Below are 16,979 nucleotides of genomic sequence, written 5' to 3' on the forward strand. Positions count from 1 at the left end.
ATTTGTTTCAGAATCTAAACTTCCACAATAGAAATGTTTTTGTGTTTCAGTCCTCTGAGTGATGTCCTCTCCCCTCTTGTCACCAGATGAGCCATGTCTGGGGGATAAATCAATTTTCTGTCAGATGGAGGTTCTTGCCCGATATTGCTCCATCCCTGGATATAATAAGCTTTGCTGTGAGTCTTGCAACAAGAAAGAAAACCTCGCCACATATGCTCCTGACCTCCATAGCACCCCATTGGCCTCAGTTGAACACGAGACCTCCACTCCTTCTCACCCTGCATCACCCAAGGCTCCTCCACCTGCTACGACCAAGAGCCCGCCGCAAACCACTAAAGCCACTGGCAGATGGCTGCGCTCCACTGCCCCGGTGCCAACCACAGCTGCTGCTGCTGCTGAAGCTGAAGCTGAAGCTGAAGCCTCGCCATCCACAGGTGCTGCTCCGCCCCAGGGTCCCACCAGCGACTCCCTCCTCACAGCTGGGAAAGGAGACTCAGACCCGGGGCCTCTTCTACCTCCAGGGCCTCCACGGCCCACAGCAGACTCCAGTGGAGGTGCCTCTAAAGAGCACAGTCCAAACAGCACTTTAGGCCCAGTCGCTGCCAGGTCAAGAAGGGACGATTTAGGATCTGAGAGGGACTCGAGTCACAGAACCCTGTCAGCTCAGAAATGAACAGTGAGCGATGTTGTGAACGTGCTGCTCAGTGAGACGGTCTCGTACATCAGCTCACCCTTTGCAGCATCTCATAGACTCGCGGTCAGGCTGCGGATATTTTCTTTCTTTTTTTTTTTACAAAGATTTTTTTTTTCCATGCCAGTGAACTTAGACCAGACCAGCGATGGTTACCTCATCAAAACTCCAGAGTGATCTGTGCACAGTGTCGCTCTGCCGTCTGTGCTTCAAATATGAAACGGAAGAAAAAAAAAAGTTGTCAGGTGCTGTAAACTAAAATGACTACAAGACGTGTTCAAAATGTGATGACTGCATTGCTACATTCATGTTTTTATCTGTGTACAGTTGTGTAATCCTGTTTTTTTTCAAGTGCATTAGAACTACTATTGAACTTGTATTGTGAACATGTGAGGAGAGGTCAAAGGCCATGGTTTTGGAGGTGCACGTGTCAGCTGTGGAGGCTAGAGTGTGCCACCTGAATAATTATAGGCCCTGCTGGTGTTAAATAATAATTAAGTGTTACAGTGCTAAGTTATTTAAGATATAGTTAGTAACGTTTATAAAATAACCATTCCTCATATTTAAGGAAAGTGTCCTTATATCCTGACTAGGGACTTCATTTTCAGTATATTTTGCTTTTGATAGCCCAACACCCATCAGCTGGTAATTAATCTGGTAATTTCTGAGAAGAAAATGCAAAATGACGTGAAATACAAGGAGACCTTCCTTTTAGTTTGGAGCTAGTTTTAGCTAGCTTTAGCACTGCATTTCAAAGCGCCATCCATTTAGAGGTGGTAAAATTAAAAAAAAAAAAAAAGTGATGTAAATGTCTTACTTTTATTTTATTTTGTGTTGGCTGTGTTAACAGACAGACAGCCAATTGCTTTAACATGAGGAAAACAAAATGCCCACTTCACCTCTGGTCTCTACTGGTTAGCTAACATTAGCTTTAGCCGCTCGACACTGTGCACCGGCCAGGTTGGGTGGGAGCTAGCTGGCAACCGCTACATTGCTGCAAAAACATGGTGACCACCCTCTGGTCACCCCACAGGTAGCCCCAGTCAAAAAGTGGCTTCATTTTGAGCAGCAAACCACCTTAACATTGTCAACTATGTTAGCACCACTAGCGACGCTGACACTGCTTACAGTGCTAACAGCAATAAAATAGTTAACATTCCTAAAAGAGATTTGCGGCTAAAAATTTGGGCCACTTACTCACCACGGCGTTCTGGGGGAGACCGGAGGGTGGGCACAATGTCTCCACAGCACTACTAGCAGTAATCACCGAATGAGCGGCACCTCTAGCTAAGCTGGTGCGCTATACAGAGTGGCCAAGGTTAGCTAACCAGTGGCGACCTAAAGGTGAGCGTTGGGCACTATATTTACGCTGGTTAACGTGGCTAGGCGGCTGTCTATCTCCCACCAGATCTGGATGGTTTGCAGTGCAGTAAACTGAAGAGATATTTTTGGCAGTTAACCAATTAACAGTTAACCATTGACATCCCTAATCCTGACAGTAGTACTTGAGACAGATATTCTGTGATAAAACATGTTCCTCCTCCTCCTCCTCCTCCTGGTTCCTCTCATGGCATATGCAACAATCTCCAACTGGTGGGCGGTGCTGAATCTTCGGCTCGACTGTTGTCAACATGGCGGCCTGGTCACAAAAGCCCTGTTTCCAGTTCTTTTGGTATGGTACCTTTGGAGCCAAAGGTAACCCTTCAGACATGGTACCTAGACCTTAGGTCCGTTTAGTGTTTCCACCGCAAACTCTGTTATGTTTATCGTTCACAGAACGGATTGCACGCCGACATTTTCCGAACAAAATAGAAGAGGCTGCAGTGAGAGTCTCTCTCCATGGGATATTTAAGAATAGCGTGTCTGTGCATTTAGCCCTTCAAAGGCAAGCACAAGCGTTTAGTGTTGCCGGTGCGCTTTTTTTAGTTTAGTTCACATAATCTGGTCAAAATTAATATATATTTTTTTAAATGCTTGAAGATCTACTCATTACTAAAAGTGTAAGTCATCCAAGAGAGGCAATAAAAACTAGAGTAATGGTCAAAGTTGTCACAGTGAAATTTAAGGGGCGCTGATGAATTCACGTCGTCAACTCATACATTGAGTAACATAACAAGTAAACGTTCCACCTTAAAAGTTGCTGGCGGTCGGCCTAAAATGGAAACGGAACAAAAGCGTACTGTAGCCTACTGTACCGTACTGCTTGGTGGAAACGGGGCTAAACATTCTCATTTTACAGCTAAACAGTACATTAAAATATGTCTCAGAAACACAATCTTGGTTCATATTTGATCAGCCCTGCCTTGTTTGACAGTTTGACCGCAGTGATTGACATGACTGACTCCTCAGCTCTGATTGGTTGTTTTTGTCCAGCTGCGGTGGATCCATGCAAATGCCATTAGCAGCACTAGGAGGAGGTAAAGGAACGTGATGTTTTACACAGATAATGTGTCTCATGTGTCAGGATGTAGTGACAGTTTGATTAAATATGACAAAACGTTGTTTTATAGAAGCTACCAACAACAGCTTTAACTGGGTTAATTTGAAAATTTAGATGATTATTATAGATTAAAAATATAATTTCTGATTTTAAGAATTGATATAAATTGAAAGTAGAATGGAAAAATATATTTAACTGTCTGTTGTTCCCTGTACTTATGTCTCTCACAGTCCATTGTCCATTGAGATCCAACCCACAGAACAATAACAGGAACTCGTGGGCTCAGCAGAGGGTGGCAACAGAGAGCATTATGTAACATGACACGTGCTATCAGCTTCCTTGCTGAGAGTTAGATGAGAAAATCAGTACCAGCCTTACATTTGTGCAATAACTGTGGAGCTAGTGACAGGAGGTTGTTAGCGTAGCATGAAGTCTGGAAGCAGGGAGACAGCTTTATTCATTATGGAAATGCACGACTTTTAAATCTGTCTAACTGATTATAATAATCTATAATTATTCCCATGGCACACTCCACACTCCATAGCCATCACTCCTGGCAGGGAGCCTCGTCGCTTCTCTGTCTCCGGTGCTCTTATTTTGTTGTTTGTTCCAACGTATCAGTGATTTTCCTCACTGGTAAAAAAAAAAAAAAAAAAAATCATGACTGTCTGCAAACCAACCCCACTGTAGCATGCCTTCTGTCTGCCTTTGTGGAAGTCAGTCACGTAACGCTTTAAAAACAAAAAAAAAGATTCAAGAAAAAAACTCATTATCTTTTTGTAACTGATATATTTTTCAGATAATAATGTATATAATGTAAATTTCAAGTTATGGAAAGAAATTAACAGCCAAGAATTGAATGGAAAGTTTGTCGCAATTGTTAAAAAAAAAAAGAAAAAGAAAAGTCCAGGCGATGCTGTAAGTCTACAGACTGTGGTTGGTTATACTGTTACACCATTCCGGCATTGCAGTTCATAACATCATTATGTTTATTGTATAGTTCTTGTATATACGTACGTGAATGAAAGCTTTAAATGTTAATATTTATTGAATTTTTAAGTGGTATGGAGAACAAAGTAAAACACGTTTGAAAGAACTGAGATTCTTGTCAATTCACTTTCCTCTATTTAGCCTCCCGTGACTCTTGTTGTGTTTATCTTGTTATTCCATTAGGAGGTTGACGAGCACAACTTAATTGAGTACATCTTTTTAAATGAGTGTCCTTGAAGCAAAACCTCATAGTCACTGATGCATTCAGTCTGAATTGAGTCATGTAGATTTAGTGTATATGACCTGACAGGATGCACCTGTTTATGTATTGCTATCAATGTGCTATTCAAGATGTCTTTACAGTATGATGGATGAAAATGACTCAGGCAAGAAAAAGGCACATTCAAAGATTTTATTAATGTTCTCCAGTCTTATTCAGTGAGCCATGTGTCAACAGACGAGCGCTGACTCCCAATCAGGGAACCTTGAGGTCTGAGTGGCACACTGTGATATTAATTCCTATTATAAGCCAGCGTCCTTCTGGCAGGCCGACACTGGGCTGCTGACAATGGTGTCTGCCAGCGTCTCCTCCGAGCAGCGTTTCTACTCTCGCTGAAAGGGCAGCCGTCTGCTGAGCGCCGGGCTGTCACAGTTCCTCCATCTCCCAGTGTTCCCCTGTGAGTGATGACAGAGTGCTGCTTCACACTCAGCTCAGGATGGTGCTCGCTGTGAGGCGTCTTCGGAGGTGTTTGGTGAAATCCAGCTGTGCTCTGGGCAAAGCCTGATTGACAATGGACTTTGGCAGCCACCCCTGAGAACAACAATAAACTTTGTTAATCCCCTGAGTTGTATTTTGAAGGCTGTCAGTCTTGTGAAACAAACAGGAGTATTGGCTAATGTGACTGCTGCTGCACAATTAATATGTACCAGCCATATGCAAATACGTTTATTAAAAAAAGGCATTTAGCAAAGAAGTAGTGTGCAATAATATTTCCATCAGTTACACAATGCCTGGTTTCATATTCCGCATTTTTAAATAACTGCACGAATGAAAGAGTTATAAGAAAATGTCATAAAAAAGCACCCTTTTATAGTTGAAACGCATTGGTCTATCCATCTATCCATTTTCAACCACTCATCTAAAGGGCTGAACAAAGTATTCCAGACATCCAGATGTCTGCCCTGGGGCCTCCTACCAATGGGACGTGCCTGAAACACCTCTAATGGGAGGCGCCCAGGAGGCATCCTGATCAAATGCCCGAACCACCTCAACTGACCCCTTTCGACGCGAAGGAGCATTGGCTCTACTCCGAGCTCCCTCCGGATGTCCAAGCTCCTTACCCTATCTCTAAGGCTGAGCCCAGCTACCCCACATCTGTCCACCAACCTCATCTGTCGGTCACTACCCAGAGCTCATGACCATAGGTGAGGGTTGGGACGTAGATGGACCAGGAAATCAAAAGCATTGCCTTGTGGCTCAGCTCCCTCTTCACCACGACGTTCCGCCAAACTGCTGATCCATCTCACACTCCATTCTACCCTCACTCGTGAACAAGACCTCGAGATACTTGAAGTCCCTCGCTTGGGGCAGTAACTCTCTCCCATCCCTGCTGGTGTATGCGTGAATCAATAAAGGATTTTTAACAACAGTCAGCATGCTTCTGATGCATTTCCCGACAGCCATTCAGAGCTTCATGTCCCTCCTCAAAGACAAAATAAAAACCCCTCTCAGTGATTTGTTTTTTGACATCCCTCCCTCACTTTGCACCACCCCTCCCCCCTCACAAGTAACCAACAGTCCCTTAATCAGCAGCTGCCGGCCGCAGGAGGGCGGAGCTTAGCCTACCACAGGTGACAGCCTGCACTCAGGTGACACACCGGAAATAATAAATGTTTACCAACAGGCCAGCAGTTAATGAAGAGTAAGCAATGCAATATGATGAATTATTACTCAGTATGGGTTTAAATTAGCATCATTGTACTTGTGCATCTACTTTAATTACGCTTTGATTTAATGCGCCACCTGGTGAACACGCGACGTGACGCAAATCGAACACACCTGCGTAACTGCGTCACTAACAGGTGCACGCGGTGTGTAGCTAACATGCTAATGCTAGTGATGGATACTTGTGACTGTGACTGAAAATGTTGGAAACGTCTGAGCAGCGCAGTGGGAGCACAGAGGAAGAGTGGACTGGTTATACTGGGACAGAGAGGCCAAGTGGACTGGTTATACTGGGACAGAGAGGCCAAGTGGACTGGACCTGGAGCAGACTGAGGTTACTTCGTGGTGCCCAAGACTCACACACAGTTGTTCACACTGGTGAGTAATGACAACACGATAGTTGTGACTGTTGTAATGGATGGGAACGTGGCATTGTACAAGAACTGTCAAAGGTGCTGTTGATAATATTGACCACTAGATGTCGCACTCCTTCCTCCTCCTCTGTTTCATTCACGTTAACACACCGCTGTTGCTCGAAGCAAGTGGTTTCCGGTTTGTTGCACCACCTGCCAGTGGTGTAGATTTTAGGGGGGAAGCAGGGGGCACATTCCCCTCAGTATTTACAACATGTTGGTGTCCTCCACTAAAAACATGAAGGTAGCAGAGGACATTTATTTTTAGAAAATAAATGACTTTTACACCATAATTTGATGCAGAAATGGCACAAACTGGTGAATAAGACGTCACCAGGATGTAAGAAATGAAGTGTCTGAGGCTTAAAATTTTTTGTCGAAGGTCCTAAACCTCCATTTTCACAAGTGTCACCCCCAAATGAAACCCACGCATATTGCACAGACCGACGCAGCCATGTCTTTGTCACGTTCTGAATCTTTTGTGGTAGAGTAGTGAATTCATTTTGCAACATGTGGCAATACATTAGCTTAGGGTACTTTGTGAGGTGGTATTTCAGTATTCATGTAACGTTATGTAATGTTATGGTAGTGTTAAGAAGGATAGCTAGCTTTGAGTAACACCGTGTCATGGCTAAAAAAAAGATTCACCCTTACTGGTTTTATGTCTCGTCATATTTGGAAGGTCTATTATGTGTTGTAAGAATTGGTGATGTTTTATTCTGCTTTTGAATTTAAAGATGTTTGATTTATGTGGCTTTATAGTGGTGCATCTGCCCCAGTGTCCAAAGATATGGAGAGCTAATAGAGGCAGTTCATTTTGGCGTTGAAAACTAATTTGCAGTGAAAAAAAAACAAACATTTTATTTATTATATTTATATTTTATTTAGATGACACTTACTGACACTTTTTTCAATCATTTTTCTCAGTGTCTATTGTTTTTTGACATGGGAAAAAAATGACACTAAAAAATATGACATCAGATAGTGTCACTGAAAAACACAGAATGCAAAAAAAATAAAAATAAAAACAATTAAAAAATAATTTATAATACCTGTGTTTTATATTTCAGTGGAATTTTTGTAGTGTCAATGTTTCCTTTTTTATTGTTGGCCATTTTCTGAACATAAAAACTGTGTAGTTCGAGCCCTTTGACACCTTTAAAATAACTTGAAAAAAGGCTTAATATGAATATAAATATTTGTGGCAGAACTTATCTTGTGACCCTGTAGAGGAGCCCAGCTCTTATACTGGGAACCAATCGGTTAAACTACCTGTATCAAATAATTAAATCTAACTCCACATTGTGTTGATGCTTCAGTATGAAGTAAATGATTTCTCACTTCTCTCTCCAAAGCTGGAATCCACTCCAGCTACATGTAGCTCTACAAACCCGGCAGTTTATCTACTGTAGACCATCAGCTTTTCATTCCTCACTTGCCACACTGCTGTTGATTGATTGCGCTGTTGGCTCTCCCCACCGCCGCCGGCCGTCTCACACGCCAGTACTCAGTTGTCATTGTATATAGTAGCTACCACTTATCTCAAAATTGTGTGTCTCCTATCACAGTGATTATTGTTTTCTGTGGTTTGTGCTATTTATCCATGGAGAACACGAGTTACCGTGAACATCTTATAGAGCGGATTCTGACCTGAATTACAAATGCCTGCTCCACACTGAAACAGATGGGTTGTGCGTGGTATTATTTTGTTTTTGAGCTGTTTCTCGATAACAGCACAGCGGAAAATGGCCAATCTAAGAAGCTGAATGCCATCATATAAAAAAATGCTGTGATAAATGGATATAGCACATACTGGAGTCTGCAGATGTTTTTTCTATTATCCTTCACAAAATGGCAACTGCAGTACGTAAGAATTTACCTTTACGTCCATGTTAAGAAGCCATGTGACGCGGCTTTTTCCCGAATCCTCGTCCAGAGGCTGAATGACGATGCAGGTTGGTCCATCCTCAGCTCTGTGAACACGCAAAAAAAAGTCATTAGAAACTCATTAGAATTCATCCAGGGTTTATGATGGATGTTGTGCTTGTCCACTATGTATATTTTCATGTTGAAACTTAAAGGGAAGGGACAGTATTTTTCAACCTGGACCCTATTTTTCCATAATTTTGTGTCTTAGTGACTAACAGACAACACTTTTTGACATTGGTCCAGTATTGAGTGACACCACAGCCGTCTGTGTAACTATTTAGGCCATGTGTGCACCCTCTAAGTAACTCCACTAAAAGTGCTTGTTTTTGCCACTGACAGGCTCAGATTGTTCTTAAGGAATCCTACAGAGATAGACATTGTTGTTTAAGAGTAAGGTCCTTTTTGTTTAACCATAAACAGCCCTAAAATGGCTACTGCCACCAGACTCCATTTAAATAAACAGTAATTATATTATCATAACAGACAAAACACAAAGTGAAAAGAAGCAAATTAAAACTCAAAAACATCTTGGTTTATCATTTTGCTGTTCCAACTATCACTAACTCTGGCTAGGTTAAAATAAACCCTTAATTCATCCAGTTAGATGTGAAAAAATCTGGCTCTATACATGCTACAATCACTGGTCTGGTTCATCTGGTGGGTTTGGTAAAGGCAGTTTCAGAGCTGTTTCTGGTTAAACAAAAAGGCTCTGACTCTGAAACAAAAGATGTATCTTAGTAGTGATCCTTTTAATAAGTTGTCAGACACTAATACAGTAGGAATAATAATCTGAGCCTGTCAGTGGCAAAAATAAGCACTTTTAATGGACATACATTGAGGCTGAGAACATGACCCGAGTGGTTACATTGCAGCCTGTTTCACGGCTGCTGGCTGCAGCCCTCTCGCTCAATACTGGACCAGTTTCAAAAAATTGTTGTTCCCATTAGTCACTAAGACACAAAACATGTGGAAGAAGGGTTCAGGTTGAGCTAAAGTTAGCATTTCGCTCATAAACGCAGTCTCACAGAGCTGCTAGCATGGCTGTGGCCTATCTTACACCTGCTGCAAAGCATCACGCAGCGCAACTGTCATTGCTAGTTTCAGACAAATGCAGTTGTCATTTTCACAGCAAGCGCCCAAGTTGTGGAAGTACCAAATGTGTCGATGTGTGCACCCATGGTCAGGGGCATTGTTGGTGAAATGCTATTTTGAGGCAGCAAAAAGTGATTTCGCCATTAACCAACAAAAACCTGAGGTGTGTCTCAAATCACATACTTCCGTTAGTACACTTCTATGTAGTATACTTTGTGCACTATGTACTCATTGGCGTAGTGTGCAAATTTCGACAGGGTAGTGTTGTCTCAAACCAAACACGGCCATTGTGCACTCACCAGAAATGACTTCCGCAAATTAGCTGGTTAGCAAACTAGCATTAGTATTCGCGTTATCGTTTGCGGCTCCAAATCATTACAGACTGCTAAATTAACCCAACAGACATACTGCTGGCTTCAGGGGTTGCGTTAACCGGATTTTCTCGGTCATTGACCAGTTTTTTACAACAATGACTGGAAAATCTGAAGGCTGTCGGTCATTTTGACCGGTTGCAATTACCACCCCTGCCCACTTGGCGGCAGAGTGCACAGTCAGTGGTTTAAGTGGCTGCCGTTTTCACACTGCAGAGAAAAAGTCATTCATCTGTTTCATGTAGCGTTGTTGACATAATGCCCTGGACAAACCGGATGTGGAACCGAATCGCAGCATCCAGCAGCGGAGGCAGTTTTCAATCGGCGCCCATGTTAACCTATCTGACTGTCCACACAGGCCGCTGAGCAGAGCAGAGCGCCCGCGGAGGCAGCACTTCAGTTCGGCGCCTGGTCTATTTTCATGCGAGCTGCGAGCGCTTCTGTCAAGCTGGATCGAGCGGATCGTACCAAACAGGAAGTCGGACACAGAAAAGACGAGAGAATCCGGCCAATTTTGAAAATAAAATAACAGCACGCACTGTGGAACATGAGGAGAAAATACCGTGTTTATAATTTAAAAAAAGACAACAGTGCATAACCGAACACATTTTTCAATACCCTATTCACTTCATTACAATTTTAATTTTGTGTCACCGAGCCTACAGACATAACTACATAACACCCTGGACACACCGGATGTGTTAGTGACGCGTTAGTACCGTCCGGTGTGTCCAGGGCGAAGCCTAATGGCACGGGTGTGTGGATGTCTGTTCATCTTTTCGTTCATGTCCTTATTAATGCACACTTTATAACTTGCTTGTTGGATTTATTAAAAACGAACAAATGAAAACTAAATGTCTTTGAATATCTTTATTATCATTTAAAAACGAATTAAAATGACCGGTAAAAATAGATTATGACCGGATTTTTATGACCCTGTCGGTCAGAATGACCGGCGAGGAAAAAGTCTAGCGCAACGTCTGGCTGGCTTATACCCGACAACGGTATAATGGTGCTTAGTGCAAAAAACACATGTATTTGTACAATGCAGCGCCGTTCACGGTCGCACAGTCCTTGGCCGCCATTTCCAGTTTGAAAAGTAGTTCCTCCCCTTCCGCTACGTAGCCAAGATGGCGACCATTGAGGGCGAGAAGTGTCCATAGTTCCACACTCAACTTTTTGACCGTTTTGAGTGCACCATCAGGGTACTCATAGTGCACTGCATTTTTCCATACTTTTCAGTGTGAACGCACTTATGCACTCAAAATATTAAGTGCAAGTACAGAAGTACGCGATTTGAGACACAGCACTGGTCTGAAGTCAGTGGCAGAGTATCTTCTGCCATTTAAAGGGTGCATTATTCAAATAGTAAGATGCACCTGCATAGGCGCGTTCACGACACACATACACTCTGCTTGTTACACACAGAGACTAGCAGTTTGCAGTTGGCTTAAATAATACATCATTAATGAGGAAAAAGATGAATGAAATTCTCTAAAATCTGAACATAGCAGAGAGCAGAGCAGAGCTGTGGTGCTGCTGTCTGACTCCCTGTTAAGAGAGACTCTGTGTGCATTTACACAGGAGCAGCAATGCAACTTACTCAGTTATTTTAAGAAGCTCAGGGTTTAGTTCTGTTGCCGCTGCCAAGTTCATGACTACAGCTTTTAGGTTCGTTGCTTAATTGTCCCATGATATTTGCTGTAGTGACATTACTGCTCTCACTGCATTACCCTCAGCAGGAAACAACTCACTTCTCCAATTTGTCGAATTAGACATGCAGGTGCAGGCGTATCTGGCTTTTAAAGGGAATGGAAGATGACACTTGCGCCATGCGCTTTAGACCATGCGCTACAAATCCTTTTAATAGAGCCAAAAGTCTTGTTTTGGGAAAAAATAAACATTTACTCTGCTCAGTATCATTAAAATATTATGGCATAAAAACATGCTTTTATTCTTAACTTTTTTGTTCTGTTCCTCTGTCCTCACATTCTTCAAAATCTTTTGACATCCCACTGATAAAACTTTTTTTTTTAGATGGAAAAGATATCACTGCAGACAGTTAAGGACACTGATATACATCATCGCTGAGCATATTATCACAGAACAAATAGAAATGCACTCCACAGGATTCATTACTATGGAGTTGAAGATGTTTTTCCGCTTTGTAAATCTTACTGTGGGAAACTAAAATTACCCCACTCAGACACTCATACGATGCTCTGAAGTCTAAGAATATATTCGAACACCTGATGATTAATGAGTTGGGCCTGGTCTGCGTGTGATCTTACCTTACGTAGCCTGCCTGAGGTGGGAAGGACTCCAGCTGAATCGCTGCTCCTCCAAGATAAACGCTGGACTTTTGTCTGCAGCTGTGTCTGACACTCAGGAAGTCCCTCTGGCCAATCATGTTTCCCGCTGTCTGGGTTGAAACTTCATGAGTGATGATCGTTTCGGGTCCAACACGCTTCAGAATCTAGGAGAGACACGAATATCAAATTTAGTTTGCAAAACACTACATGGACTGAAGTGCAAATATATAACATGACATCAATAAATTATGGCTATAAGAACAAACTACACAAACGGCTAGAGCTTAACTGAATATATGGTTCGGAACGTCTCCAAAAAATACAAATCTCCACTAAACCCAGGTTGCTTAAACTGTATTTGTATGGTATTTTTTAGGTCCTTTATTTTTGGCAAGAATATTGCCTAAAGTTTCTTCATTAGGGACATCAAGTACATCACTGGTTCAATGCAACAATGATCACAACAAACTAATAAGGGTTGTTCTTAATCCAATGCAGTCACCAGACAAAAAAAAGTTGGCATGGTACTTTCTGCAAATCATGGATATGTTACATTTGTACGTTATTATGTAGTGGATATTTTGAAACAACAGTTCTGGGGTTATGTGTGGTTTGGTAAAGGAACAAATAACACTTGGTTATGTTTAGGTAAAGATCATGTTTTTGCTTATAATACCTGCTTTCGGGGGAACGATCCCAGCTGAAAAAGCAGCAATGTCTCATAAAATACTGTCGCTTTTTGTGTCTAAATCACAATCAGTTTTGTTGTTTGATGGTCTCAAACAGTGGTCTGCAGCTTGGCAGGCATCTTGCCTAGGTGACACGTCATCCACAATCCCCTCCACCTCCTTATGACAAAGTTAGCTCATATGCTACTGTACGTCACTTCAGAAACCTTGACATGGTATGAATGAAACAGGCAAATATAATGTATTTGGTAAGTAGACCTAGACCATTCACATACTCTCACACACCAATGGAACAGCCATCAAAAGCAATTTGGGGTTCAGTATCTTGCCCAAGGATACTGGAGCCGAGAATCAAACCGCAGATCTTCCGATTAGTGGACAACCCACTCTATCTCCGAGCCACAGCCTCCTATTTGTGGTCTGCAGAAACGTACAACATTTCTGGCGACTGGGCTGTTTAATCTCAATATAAGAACATGCAATAGTTGAAACAATTTGAAAGAGTTGAACTGGGTACGCTTAGAAGATTCAACTCAACATCAAAAAACGTATCGTGATCTAAGATTTTACAAGGTATGTGCCAAATTATTCTACTTCGTATTTTAAGAATATTCAGGCACATTTCTCTATGCAGGGGAGCAGTTGAATAAAATATTGGGATAAATATTGGGAGAGGTTTTTCGAAGTGGGGTTGTAAGAGGTACTTATCCATAGTCGGTGTTTTACCTTTAGTAGATGGCAGTCAGCACCACCCAGTTTGTAGAAGCAGTCAGTAGTGTTGACACAGAAGCTAAGCAATGTACTGCTGTGGATGGAGGTTAGCAGCAAAACAGATTTCAGACACCTAAAAAAAGGTCAGTCTAATTTTCACTGCTTTACCTTGCCATCAGACAGACGAGTTCTTGGCACTACATTTTCTCAACTGTAGAACTTGGTATTCCTACGCGTAAGCACAACTGTGCTGCTCGCTGTGTTACGCCACAGATCAGCTGCATGAGTCAGACTGTCAGCAGTTTATGGAAGAGGTAACTAATACAAGAAAATAAAAAAAGAATGATTAGGACAGAGTTTGCAAAAGAACTTTTGCAGAGTGTGACTGAACAGGCGCAAGGAGAGAGATGGGTAGGAATATGGAAATTAGACACTTGAGAAGACGTAGTGCCTGTTTGACAGCAAGGTACAGTAATGCAGTAAAAATAATCTAAATATAGTCATTGTATAAATCTGGCTAAAATACGTTAGGCTGCTGCCTCCATCCACAACAGTACCTTGCTCAGCTGCCATGGTGGTACTCCTGCCTGCTTCTCCAAACGGGAGGTGTACCAGCTGACATCTGCCTTAGGTGATACACTGACTGTGCAGTTCCCTGATACAATCTGTTGGTGAAGATTCTCAGTCATCCAGGTCATGTTAATGTTAAGTGCTATATTGTAGGCAACTGGACACGCTTGAGTTTATTGAAGACATTTCACCTCTAATCCAAGAGGTTTCTTCAGTTCTAATGGACTGATGCATATTCACAGGCTTTCAACAGTGTGTCACACCCACACACGCTTTAAAGGCGGAAGAAGCCTCTTGGATGAGAGGTGCTCAAGCAAGTCCAGTTGCCTACGATGTAGCACTTAACATCCCTAATACAATATCCAGACTATCCATCTGAACCTGCCCTTTCTCTTAATAGTTTTAAAAACCAGTTGGAAAAAGAGATACTGAGGAAGTCAGTGTAGTGAAAGACCCTTAGTTGTGGACTGCTTTCTGAATTTGAATGTTGTTTTTTTAATTGTTTTGTATGATTATAGTATTGATTCTTCTTATGCACCAAATAAAAGCAAAAAATTATGCTTTTTTCATTTTTAATTTGATGTATTACTTGAAGGTATAGTGCACCCAAAAATGGAAATTCAGCCATTATCTACTCACCCATATGCCGATGGAGGCTCAGGTGAAGTTTTAGAGTCCTCACAACACTTGCGGTGATCCAAGGGGAGAGGAGGTAGCAACACAACTCCACCTAATGGAGGCTTACGGCGCCCCAGATTCAAGCGTCCAAAAACACATAATTGAAACCACAAAATGCAGTGTACACAGAGGCAGTTAGAGCTACAGGCTACAGTGAGGCTAAAAACAGAGTTCAAATGACGTTTTTTCCAAACAACTTTTTATGTCGGGGCTTCAGGACACTTGGATCACTACAGACGAGCAGTATGGAGATATTTTGTGGTTTCAATTATGTGTTTTTGGACGTTTGAATCTGGGGCGTCGTAAGCCTCCATTAGGTGGAGTTGTGTTGCTACCCACTCTCCCCTTGGATCTCCACAAGGGATGTGAGGACTCTAAAACTTCACCTGAGCCTCCCTCGGCATATGGGTGACTAGATAATGGCTGAATTTTCATTTTTGGGTGCACTATCCCTTTAAACAAATGTCATACTAGTAGCATATACATGTTCCCTTTTCATCAGGGTGTCTACAGGTCCTTAAAAGGTCTTAAAATTTCTTAAATTTATAGCAATAAGGCCTTAAAAGTCATTACATCGTCTTAAATTTGAAGTTGTGAGGTCTGAACTACTACAAACATTGTGTCTAATTTCATTTATATATCATTTAATTTCTTTTTGCAAAAGTGAGTGAAGCCTTTCTATGTAAAGTCTTTAAAAAAAATGTAATACTGTCATTTTACTTCATACTTGCACTTCCCTATTGGCAAAATGGAGATTGACTTAACTCACTCTAGTGATGATATTCATACATAACATTTACCTCTGCACAAGACCACTTATATACTACTTACCTGCAATGCTTAAATAAGTTAAACATGATTCGTCCTAAATTAAAAGACGTCTTGAAAGGGTCTTTAAAAGCATTGAATTTAACTGATACCTGTAGACACGTTCTTCCTACCTGCCTCCTAGCCTGCACGTCAGTGCCGCAATGGAAACTAGTCACGTGACATTATTGCAGTATCCTGATGAATTTTAGTACTGTATGCACATTATGTACTGTGTTTTTAATCAGTCAAATAAAATCAGTAATAACCAGTCAATCGTTAGTTTCACAGTTAATAAAATATATTCAGATATTCAGCTGCTCACCTTAATATGATGTATGCTCGGGTTCCACTGGTGCATCTCCTCCACTCTGACAAACAGGAGATCGTAGAGCTCGTCCACGCTGGCCTCCAGCACCGCCTCCAGCCTGAAGACCTTCCTAGCTCCTGGCATCACTTTGCTGCAAATCACATCCCCGTTGCTCTTAAATGGAGAGGAGAAGACAGAGATCACTTAGGCTGGTGGAAATTGGAGGCAAATTAACTTGGGCACTTCAATCATTTAAGTCAGCACGGCACTTAAATCAATCAAGCGTTACCTCTGCGATCTCGACCTTCCATCCTTGTTCGTCCTCCAGCATACAGAGAGCCTTCCTCATTGCTTCTTGGCCTTGTTGTACAAAGAACAGCTGATCTTCTTGCAGTGGTGCAGGCTTTATGTCTTCGGATTTGGGCTCTGCAAAAGATTCTCATCAATAATCTGTCACCAACTGCACTCTGAAACCAGATCAGAATTATGTTTTTAGTTTTTACCGTAATGCCTTGATGCAGCATGTGTCCTCGTGTGATGTTGGACCTGTCCCCATCTCTGCAGGTGTGTTAGCTCCTGGCCTATCACTGCCACAGCTGTGCGTTGAAGTCCTGCATGATAGAGCAGTTAGGAGACACAAAAAGAAACAAAAGCTCAGCAGCCTTATCCAGAATGCAGCATTTGCATTAAAAGGAATAAAATGAAATGTCTTTTCTCGGGTTACTGAGAGTATTTACCCGCCAGACTCCTCAGGTGTGGGTAGGAGATTCCACAGCAGAGCTTTACAACAGCAGGCAGCATGTTGTCTGTTTTTGGCAGTGACAGCAAAGTAACAGAGTGAGTCTCTGGTCTTTATATGGCCTGTGAAGGACGCCTCAAAGAGATAAGGGGCCAGAGAGGAAGATAGGACCTGTTCTGAATTCTTTTCCGAAGGTCACAAGAGTTTCAACTGAACGACAGGATCAGACACAAGGCAGAGAGGAAAATCTAACAGTAAGTGCTATGATTATCTGCTGCATGTAGGGAAGTGA

At 42.1% G+C, this 16,979-nt stretch overlaps 2 protein-coding genes across 4 annotated transcripts in view; one reads left to right on the forward strand and one right to left on the reverse strand.

Moving 5' to 3' along the window:
- LOC126399581 (A disintegrin and metalloproteinase with thrombospondin motifs 14) overlaps nucleotides 1-4,222 on the forward strand; it is a 90,532-nt gene extending 86,310 nt beyond the window's left edge. For all 3 annotated transcript variants that reach the window (XM_050059646.1, XM_050059649.1, XM_050059648.1), the window contains one exon: nucleotides 87-4,222. In XM_050059646.1, coding sequence (XP_049915603.1) covers nucleotides 87-673 — 587 coding nt within the window. In that variant the 3' untranslated portion in view covers nucleotides 674-4,222. The remainder of the gene's footprint in view (nucleotides 1-86) is intronic.
- A 152-nt stretch (nucleotides 4,223-4,374) lies between these two features.
- star2 (steroidogenic acute regulatory protein 2) lies at nucleotides 4,375-16,768 on the reverse strand. Its single transcript, XM_050059671.1, has 7 exons — nucleotides 16,686-16,768; nucleotides 16,452-16,559; nucleotides 16,238-16,374; nucleotides 15,964-16,122; nucleotides 12,163-12,347; nucleotides 8,359-8,452; nucleotides 4,375-4,932 (listed from the first exon to the last, which is right to left on the reverse strand). Exons 1-7 carry the CDS (start codon nucleotides 16,747-16,749, stop codon nucleotides 4,828-4,830), a joined length of 852 nt encoding a protein of 283 aa, XP_049915628.1. The 5' UTR covers nucleotides 16,750-16,768; the 3' UTR covers nucleotides 4,375-4,827.
- Between the last annotated feature and the right edge of the window lie 211 nt (nucleotides 16,769-16,979).

The sequence above is a fragment of the Epinephelus moara genome, chromosome 13, assembly GCF_006386435.1.
Source record: "Epinephelus moara isolate mb chromosome 13, YSFRI_EMoa_1.0, whole genome shotgun sequence".
NCBI classification, from domain to species: Eukaryota; Metazoa; Chordata; class Actinopteri; order Perciformes; family Serranidae; genus Epinephelus; species Epinephelus moara.